The following is a 10,608-nucleotide window of genomic DNA, read 5'->3' as shown; positions in this document are numbered from 1 at the left end:
TACTACATGTTAAAAGCCAGAGAGAAAAGATGTGTTTTAAGATATGACTTGAACTCAGATAAAGTGGAAGCCATTCTGATGTGAACTGGTAAGTTGTTCCAGAGGGTGGGACCAGCCACTTCAAAGGCTCTAGATCCTCTGTTTTTTAAGCAGGTTCTAGGGGTCTGAAGGAGAAATTTGCCCTCTGCCCCTCTTCCCCTCTTCGAAGAATAGGAAGTGTGTGTGTGTGTGTGTGTGTGTGTGTGTGTGTGTGTGTGTGTGTGTGTGAGAACTAGAGCTTTTTATGTGTTTCATGAGTTTTGTTTCCTGTTTAATCTTCTGTCATTTTCTTTGCCATAGTGAATTGTGGAAAGCCTGATGTGGACTTTAATGGGATGGTGTATGGGAGTGATTGGTGGGTGGGTTCTGTAGTGCGGTACGACTGCAGACCAGGGTTCGTGTTGTTGGGAGATCCTGCCCGAGCCTGTCAGTCCAATGGGAAATGGACACCCAAACCATCCTGTCTTAGTAAGTCTTGGTCTGCCTGGACATTGCACACAATTTACGGAAATACCCAGAAAGTGCACACAAAAATGAGACCTAATCTGTCTTAAGTTTCATGTGTATATATAGTATATGAGAGGCTGAACACTTATTAAAGTTGTAATAGTCAGTACTGTTACTTTGAGAGGAGTTAAAAATAACTCATCGAATTACCACACACTGTAAGAAACAAAATGCATAGAAGAATGGGCAAGAATGGAAAAGGTACTGGTCATTTTCTGTCAGGACTTTATCCATTAAGTACAGCCCTTTACTTTAATTCAAAAAAAAAAAAATTGCAATTCAAAGGAAAGGGAAAACACCTATGAAAACCAAGTACAGAAACTCCCTTCATATTAACCCACACGTACATTGTTCCTTAATTTTACAGAGTGCATAGTCATTGTACATAACATGAAAACATGAAATGTCTACTGATACATCATATTTTTTCATATAAAGTGTATAGATGTATTAAGTTCATTTGATATTTTTATAATATTTTATTTATTTATAAAAATATATTACTTTAGGTCAAAGTCTGGGTTGTGGAGATTAAAAATTTAACATTTTACACTGAAATTGGTCATTTCATTGGCTATATTAAATACAAGTTAAGTACAATTCTCTCTTCTCCTGTATGTGACATTAGGAGTGTGTTATCGTGGCCGGGTTGAGATCAATGAGAAGGACATCGACGGGACATGTTCGTCCACCTGTCCTGATGCTAAAAGCTATGCAGTCCCTCTGAACCACAAATGCAGTCGTATTGAGAACTGCAGAACTAAAGAATCAGGCTGGAAGCGCTGGTTTACACGCTGCAACTACTGCGACTGTGACTGCTTCACTCCCTGTGGTAAGTTTTTATAGAGTCGTATAAATTGTGACTAGTTAACTTACTGGCAAATAACTGCAGTAACAATATTTCAAAATCAATGTTTTTGTTTGTTCCCTCAGCTTTACAGGATAGAAGATAGTGAATCTGTATTCATTATCCTCTGGAAACAACAGAATTAATTTTTATTTGAATGTAAAGAGAGAGGCTTGACATGTAACATTAACAGAACTTGTCAAACTGAATATAAAAGCATTTTATGCATCTCTAGATCCTAAATATCTACACAACTGGAGACCTTTATTTTAATCACTGACTACAAAAGCCCAGATGTCTGGAAATGTCGCTGTTTTCCTTTATGTGTTTAGTAGTACAGATATGTAATGTACATTTGATTGTATAGTTAGTTTACAACTGTGGAAAGATCAGAGAAACATTTCTGTTCCAGTATTATACTATTGTAGATCCAATGAAATTATTATTCATACTCCTTGCATTAATATAGTTGATCCGAATCAGAGTGATCTCTTTTATAACCACAAAATATAACCCATAACAGAAAACAAATGTCCTTTTAGTCCCAAGTGGTGAAGTTCATAATGAAATTCTCATTTTTCTTGGGTTGGTAGCAGCCAATTCCTGCAAAAGTTTGTGGAAATTTATTTTGTTTATATATATACTGTATACAGAGGGTTGTAAATAAAATGAAAGCAAAATACCAATTAATTAAAAAAAAAATTTTTAAATCTGTGTGGCTAATTAAACTCATACACCTACCCACATTCAGTCGGGTTATACTGTTTCCTTTCTTCGACAGAAGCTCCCAATATGTGTGGTTTTCAGTAGATCCAGCCAGTCCGTTCACACTCTCCAGATATATGCCAAAGCTTTTGTTAATACTGTATGTGAAACTAATAGAAATAAATGCAGGAGAATTAGCACAAAAGAATAACATTACCACTACAACAGTTCTTTAAAGTCCTGAGATTTGTACAATAGACTGACACGGTAAAAAGATGCCCCATTTCCCCATAACCTATCAACCTACTATGCTAAACTTGCTTTATGTAAAGTGCATTAAACCAGAATAATTTGATAACATTTTGTGACATACGTGAAGCTGTTGTTGGTGTCCTTTAGTTTATTTAAGACCCCAAATATCGGCATTCCCACTGTCACAGCAGTGGGGTAGGGGACCTTTGTGTTAGCGAATTTATTAGTGGCAGTCACATTAATGGGGATCTGTTCCTGCTGTCCTGTTAAGAAGAGAGATTTTTGTGCATAAAAGAGATTCAGAGAATCCTAAAATATCAATGTATTAAATCTTTTCAAATGTTATTTAGGATGTTAGACCTAAAAGGATTTAAATTCAATCACGTTTCTCCTCGTGTTTAGCAGAAATCTTGGCTTTATAGACGCAAACTCACCTGAGTGGTCATCACATTCCCCCAGCCCTGGGAAAGGCTGCAAAGCACAGAAGACTAATCGCCGTCAGAGCCATTCTAGCAGTCTGTAAAGTGTGTCTGAATGTCTCTCACAGCTGCCAACCCTATTTATATATATATATATATATATATATATTTTGCATTCCAACTTTGCAAGTCATATAATTTCGAGGGAAGTTGTACCTTAAAAAGGAGTGGTCAGCCAAGAAATGAGGAAAGAACATGACAAAAAATAACTGATAGTTTGATTCTTTGTTCTTGTTTTGCGTAAACTTATTCAGTCACCAAGGAAGACAAGCTTCTTATGATTGTTCATTGCAAAAGTAGTAGGAAAAAAGTGAAATATAACACAGTGCACTATGCAGACAAAAAAAATTTAGAAGGAAAACACCCCCCCCCCCCCCAAAAAAAACTACATATTTAACAGTTTACAGCACCTCTTGAATCACAAATAGTGAGAAATGTGAACTACTTGAAACTACACAAAAACCCATATTAGATCAACAGAATTCTCCCAAGTGTCGTCCCAACACACTTTTGTTGGTATCTTGTAGGTGATTTAGGACCCCAAACATCGGAATCCCCTTCGACACAGTTGTGGGGTAGGAGACATCCATGCTAGCGAACTAATTAGTGACAGTCACCTTAATGTACATTTGTTTCAGGTCTCCTGATAAGAACAGATTTTGTGCAAGAGTCTCTTTACTTAGGATGTTAGGATGTAGAATTCAATCATGTTTCTCCTCGTTTTAAGCAGAAATCGTGTCTTTAGAGAGGAAAACTCACCTGAGTGGTCATCACGTTCCCCAGACCCAAGGAAAGGCAGCAAAGCTGCAAAACACAGAAGACTAATCGCTGTCAGAGCCATTCTAGCAGTCTGCACAGTGTGTCTGAATGTCTCTAACAGCCACACACCCTATTTATATATTTTAGCATTGGCAATTTTCTAAATCACATAATATCTGGGAAAGTCATATCTTAAAAAGGAGTGGCCAGCCAAGGAACGCAAGGAAACAAAGATCATGACAAAGAAAGAAATATGGAATTTACTTAAAGCACATGTCAAAGTCAAGCTAAACAGCAAATATGACTTCCCATGGCTCACTCCCTAAACCTTGTCCATACTGACAAGATAAGAGTTTAGTCAGATCTGACTGTTAAAGGATCTCATCAGAGATTATAGAATAATTATAGTTACTTTAATTAATTGTTCTTGTTTTCCATAAATGTATTATTCATCACATTATAATTGCTTTTAAGTACTATACTATGTTATGTTATACTATGCTCTGTTATACTATACTATACTATTTCTTTACAGTGTGAATTTGATGAAATTTTATTAGATTTGAGCAACATGCATTTAAATGATTTTTAAATATCAATATGGGTTTTAAGCAAGAAAAGGAAGACAATGTACTCTCATCTTTTTAAGTGGGAGAACTTGCACAATTGGTGGCTGACTAAATACTTTTTTTCCCCACTGTAACTACACACAGCTTCCTCAAGGTCACATATGTAAAAAGAAGAAGTGCAAATGGCTAATTGTTCTCTATTTATTTATCTAAAATCCTAGATATTCTGAAACTTTGCTGTTTTCCCTGTTCTGTGTACAGAGATGAAGCCTTAAAGCCAAGTGAAGAAACACTTATAATATATACTATTGGTTTGACTCCAATTTGTTAGTAATGATTGTTGAAATATCAGGGAGGCTTTTCAGTTTAATCAGCATATGTTTATTAGAGAATTATACTGGGAATGCAATGAAATCATTAATTTATTCATTATTAAACTTTGTGTTGATTCCATGACTGAAACAATTTGTGGTTTTAATTTAGCAGTAACATTCAGAACCACTGAATACAACTGATTTTTTTTAAATCTATTTTTTGGCCCAAGTGGTGAACCTCAGGATCATATTCTCATCTCTCTGGGGTTGGTAGCAGCCCATTCCTGCAAAACATTGAGGCATTCCAGAGTGTAAATAACTCTATATTAAAAAAGAAGCTATTTGTATTTTGCACATTTGAAAACTTTTAATTATTTTGTGTAGTAAATTATATTAAATTAGGATTAAGCCAAATGTACTTTCCTGCACCACAGCAATAAAGTAATGTTATATGATTATCTTCATTCACGTACCCACTTCCAGTCGAGTTATAACTCCTTCTTTTTCAGACAGAAGCTCCCAGTATGTCTGGTCCATATCAGATCCAGCCAATTCGTTCACACTTTCCAGATATATGCCAAAGGTTTTATGAATAGTGTATGTGAATCTATTGTTGTAACAGAATTAAAGGTAAAAAATTAGCACAAAAATTCAATTCACATTCTGTTTTCTTAATATTTTGTTAGCCCTAAGCGTTTCTAATGGCATGTCAAGACAATTGTTGAGTCAGGTACAATATGACTGGAAAAGCATCTCAGGCTTATCACCGATAAACCCTATTTCCCCATAATCTTATTCAATCATTACATTACAAATCCTTTTGCTTAAGTATGTCAGTCATCACAACCAGTAAGTTAATCACAACCAAAGTTAATCAGGTATTCTACAGTATAAGCACTTTACTGCATGTGAAGTGCACTAAATCAGTAAATTTAGTAACATTTTGTGGAGTACTTGAAATTGTCGTTGGTGTCCTGCAGTTGATTTAAGGCACCAAACATCAGCCCTTCCTCTATCACAGTGGTGGAGTAGGAGATCTGCTCGTTAGTGAACTCATTAATGACAGTCACTCTTACGGGTACCTGTTCCAGCTTGCCTATTCGGGAGAGAGAGAGAAAAAACAGCATTGTTTAGTTTAAATGCATGCTGTAGTAATTTAGATTGTTATTAAATTTAATAACAAATAATGAGGTAAACTGTTATGAATTAACTGCTTTTGGTCCTTACTCAGTTTCTGTGGATAATAGTGTCTCCAAAAAAGCCAACATCAGTATATTCGATTTCATACTTTAAATATATGTCAAGGAATTAAATTCAATCCTCACCTGAGTCTGCATGCAGTCCCAGCCCTGGGAAAGACAGCAAAGCTGCAAAGCACAGAAGACTAATCGCTGTCAGAGCCATTCTAGAAGTCTGCCCAGTGTTTCTGAATGTCTCTCACCACACACACTATTTATATTCTGGGATTTCTTCGCATGCCAAATTCTAGATAATAAATAATCAGTTTTATGGAGAGGCCTTATCTCTTACCTCTTAGAAAGGTGTGGACTGCTAATGGATTTTTGCCATGGATTAACTGATGCTTGTTTCTGAGAACTATTGAGTGCAAACTCTGATAACATTGAAAGTAGAGAAGTAATTATTTGGCATGGACTCTGTGACCATATTATTTCTTGTATGTTGTCAAATGTGACAAGTCAAATATAGTCTAGAGGGTGAGGATTATGTGGTTATGTTATGATTTACCACTGACCTCTCTTACCTCTTAAAAGTTTGTGTGCTTTTCATTAATAAACATTATCAACCACCACAACATAACCTGACCAGTTTCTTCATCTCCAGAGATGTGCAGGTACTGTCTTTAAGTATTCTGTGAGTAAAGATAAGATTTATTATCTTTGTGTAAACATTTAATTTAATAATTTCTTAACCCAACCAGATTAGTTAATTAAAACTAAAGATCTATCTATCTATCTATCTATCTATCTATCTATCAAGTCTGTCTGTCTTAATTTACCTCACCAATTTTATTCCATTTAACAGGACAATAAAAGTATTTTTGCTGTAAAATATTGTAAGAATATTTTTAGAAGTTAAGAATGTGTGGGTTATCTGTCAGTCTTCCACATTAAGCTGTGTTTTTACTTTCAGCAAAAAATAATTGAAAAGATTCTTCAAAGCAATCACACATGCTGCAAGATAAATATTAGGCTACGTTTCCCTCTCCATCCCCAACATCAGATTAGCCTAACGTAGAAAAAGTGAATCTGATATTGAGCGTATCACAACAGCAACAGTATGTGTACTCGCCATAGATGATGTAGGGCGTCGTTTGAACGCGAGTTACTACGGTGGCCGTAAAGTGCAAAGCAGATCACAATTCTGAAAACAAAATAACAAATTACAAACGCAAATGCAAGTCTAAAAAACAAAATAACAATTCAGAAAGCACAACAACAATTCAGAAAACAAAATAACAAGTCAGAAAACACAACGACAAATCCGAAAGCAAATTAACAAGTCAGAAAGCACAACGACAAATCCGAAAGCAAATTAACAAGTCAGAAAACACAACGACAATTCAGACAAACCGGAAAAGGTAGGTATAGTTTGAGACAGCGCCATTGGTTTGGGATTACTCACCGCTGACTGGACGAGACATCTGTCAATCAACGTATACAGGGAAGAACCAGCCGAAGAACAGCAGAGTCGTGGTAGAAAGTTCGGAGATGGTATTAAAGTAGCTCAGTTTAAATGTATTGTATGAATTGCCCTTACTATGGAATAAACAATACGGGGTGTCTATTTACATTTAGTAAAAAGTGGATGTGAAACATCGGCTCCAGTGGCACAGATGGAAAAGCACTTGCCCTTGGCTTTTTGATGCGATCAACCCGGGTTCGATCCCACCTTTTGCCGAACTTTTTTTTCTCCCTTTTCAAATCTCGTATTAGCAATGGAAATAACGTATTGAGTGTAAATTATAATTTTAATTTTAATTATTAAATGGATGCCACCTTATTGGTACAATAAAGCCCTCCCTACACCCACCCTAACCCTACCCGATACTTTATTTTCAACTTTTTGTTTATTTCCTTAATTTTTATTGAAAATAAATGCCTTTATGATGTGATACGAGATTTGAAAAGTGAGAAAAAAAAGTTCGGCAAAAGGTGGGATCGAACCCGGGTCGATCGCGCCAAAATGTCAACGACTAGCACTTATCTTTCTGTACCACTGGAGCTGATGAGTCACAATCACTTTTAACTAAATCTAAATAGACACTCTGTATTTTTTGATTGACAGATGTCTCGTCCAGTCAGCGGTGAGTAATCCCAAACCAATGGCGCTGTCTCAAACTATACCTACCTTTTCCGGTTTGTCTGAATTGTCGTTGTGTTTTCTGACTTGTTGTTATTTTGTTTTCGAATTTGTCATTGTGTTTTCTGACTTGTTATAATGTTTTCTGAATTGTTGTTGTGCTTTCTGAATTGTTGTTGTGCTTTCTGAATTGTTATTTTGTTTTGTAGACTTGCATTTGCGTTTGTAATTTGTTATTTTGTTTTCAGAATTGTGATTTGTTCTGCACCTCTCGGCCACCGTAAGTTACCCCGTTGGTTTCACCGAGAATAACCCGAGCACTGCAGCAGCAGCACCAGCAGCAGCCGGTAGGTGCCGCATTTAAAGAAACCGGCCACTCGATTCTCCCATGCTGCTGGATAGGCTGTCATTTCCCTTTGTTTAAGTTTTTCGTCTCCATTTTCTCCATCCCCACCCGTTTCTTTGCTCCCCCCCAAAGCAATCTCAAAGGCAAGGGGTTCTAAAAATAGATTTAACATACGCTTTGATCCTCCTGCCCAACTAAAATAAAAAATAAAAACCATTCCTGTTGCTGGAGATCACGAAAACAGACTATTCTATCGCATTGGTGTCAAAAAAGGTTTGCTATTTAACCTGCACGAAAAAATCTTATGATATCTATATATGGACATGTGGAGATCTCAGAGCAGGCTATAAGGACACAGTTGCACCTGGCTGAATTTTCTCTTGGATCATGAGAAAACTGAGATCTCCACCTGTCCCGTGACCATAAAATGGCATCAGGCCAGCACTGCCCTCACTTTCCTGCAGAGGGGGTTGTAATGTAATCCACCACACAACAGCCCAGTAAACGCGTCTGCAATTACAAATAAACAACAAAATTTTTAGCCTAAGAAGAACAACTGAGCTCTCAAAAAAAGAAATGAAACTGTAGCTGCACTGGGATAAATAAATAGCCCGTCTTTTGGATTTCCGCACTGCAAAAAATAGCAGGCCTAATGAAATTAATGAAACAAAATTGGTAACCGTAAGTTACACTGGTACACGTTATAAAAAAACGATATATATTTAATTAAGTCCATGATATTTGAAGTTCATTGTAAAACACTAAGAGTAAAAAGTAGGCCTGTGAATAATCAGAGAATAGGCTATGTTGTGTTAGATAGGCTAATGGGTATAGCCTACTTTATTGTAGCCACAAAAAAAAAGTTACAATGATACTGTTAATCAGTAATTGAATTTATGAATCCTTTTATTTTTGGAGGGAAAGGGGCATTCCCAAAACTCATTGCGCTAACCACTACATTTAGCCTACGTTTTATTTAAGAAATGCTTATTCTCTTTTTATTTTGTTTTTGTTGTCAGTTGTGTAGCTACTTTTAGTGGTGGTGGTACTTTTAGTACTTTTAATGGTGTTTATTTATTGTTTAGGCCTATGTCATTATTTTAGTCTCTTGTGTGTTTGTGTGGTAACATTGATCAGCTATTCTTATGTGTTGGCTATATTAGCTACTAGTTACTAGCAACCACAGTTGCCAGAATTAACCATAAATTTACCCCAAACAATTTACAGCGCAGAATCTTGCTGTTACTTTTAAAATGTAACCCCCAAACACAAGCAAAGCACCATAACGTCCAATATAGCACTGCTACTTTAATCGTCCTTTTTTTGCCCTTCCGTCTGTTGTCCGAAATTAAACTCCTGGTTTAACACGGATGCTGCAACTTTTTAATTATGCATAACTGTTATGTTTGTTTTGGATAGGAATCGTCACGGTATCTTGTCAAGGAAGGCTATGAATGTGACGTGTAGCGGCTTTCTGAAGGAGAAGAGCATCCTCTTCGTCCCCGGTAAGCGGGGTCGGGCGTATAACGAAGCATCTTTTTTCTCAGCTGGACTATAGTGCGGGGCCGCTCCTGTTGCTGAAGCCTGTGTGTGTACATATCATGCTCTTGAGCTCAAAGGAATGAATTTGACATTTTTATAAGGAAACACGCCGCCAGAGAGACTCAACGCGTCAAAAAAAGTAGGTATCAAGTCATCCTGAGTCTGCGGGTGCAGCACCACTTATAGACCAGTATCCAGTATAAACACACTAGCCTGTGGTTTGCATGAGTGTGATGTCATTGACAGGGCATATGATGCATGCTATTCTAAACTCTGACTCAGATCGCCATAAAATAACGTGAAAGGTTTCATTTGCAGCTTCAGTCTCGTATGCATTTCTTTATTTATGAAAATATTGTTGCCTCATAATTGCTCATTGTGTATTCCGTCTAATATCTGTGCTGGGAAGTGGAGTAAGTGAAGGGATACAATGGCCTTTCTCTGACAGATCATAGAACAGCCAGACTGGGTTTTAAAGGGTTTTCATTACTGGTTCTCAACCCTCAATACTGCACATTTTGTATATTTTTCTCATTTAACACAACTGCTTGATATCATCAGCTCATTAGCAGAGGCTCTGATATCTAAATTGGGTGTGTCAGACAAGGGAGACATAAAAAATTAGGTCATTGTGAGGTATTTCAGACCTAGGATTGAAATCCACTGCTCAAAAAACATAGCCTTTCTTTGACTGATCAGAAAAGACTAGTGTTTCATTAACTGTGGCCAATAGAGCCATATAATACCTTAATCAGTAATATGCCTCACTCTTGTGAGGTTCTATATCACTTTATAGAAATGTATATATCCCAACCTGGTCATACTGTTGTCTGGTTTAAGAGGTGTTTTGGACACTTGAACAGTTTGGCCAAACTAGGAGACCATCTTAAACCAGTTAAGACCAGCAGGCTATCTTAAATATTTTTAA

The 10,608-nt window shown here is 36.7% G+C and overlaps 1 protein-coding gene and 1 long non-coding RNA gene across 2 annotated transcripts in view; one reads left to right on the top strand and one right to left on the bottom strand.

The window, feature by feature from the left end:
* LOC107597540 (CUB and sushi domain-containing protein 3) overlaps positions 1 to 2,027 on the top strand; it is a 4,871-nt gene extending 2,844 nt beyond the window's left edge. Inside the window, exons 3-5 of the mRNA XM_016288660.1 lie at positions 340 to 507; positions 1,175 to 1,378; positions 1,480 to 2,027. Coding sequence (XP_016144146.1) covers positions 340 to 507; positions 1,175 to 1,378; positions 1,480 to 1,499 — 392 coding nt within the window. The 3' untranslated portion in view covers positions 1,500 to 2,027. The remainder of the gene's footprint in view (positions 1 to 339; positions 508 to 1,174; positions 1,379 to 1,479) is intronic.
* A 201-nt stretch (positions 2,028 to 2,228) lies between these two features.
* Positions 2,229 to 3,959, bottom strand: LOC107597547 (uncharacterized). Its single transcript, XR_001610472.1, has 3 exons — positions 3,334 to 3,959; positions 2,416 to 2,418; positions 2,229 to 2,268 (listed from the first exon to the last, which is right to left on the bottom strand). It is a non-coding gene; the product is annotated as an uncharacterized lncRNA (long non-coding RNA).
* Positions 3,960 to 10,608: the final 6,649 nt, after the last annotated feature.

This window comes from Sinocyclocheilus grahami, unplaced genomic scaffold, assembly GCF_001515645.1.
Source record: "Sinocyclocheilus grahami isolate Dianchi unplaced genomic scaffold, SAMN03320097.WGS_v1.1 scaffold12.1, whole genome shotgun sequence".
In the NCBI taxonomy this organism is placed as follows: domain Eukaryota; kingdom Metazoa; phylum Chordata; class Actinopteri; order Cypriniformes; family Cyprinidae; genus Sinocyclocheilus; species Sinocyclocheilus grahami.
Note: the sequence above shows the minus strand (reverse complement) of the source record. Positions and strands in the feature narration are given on the sequence as shown.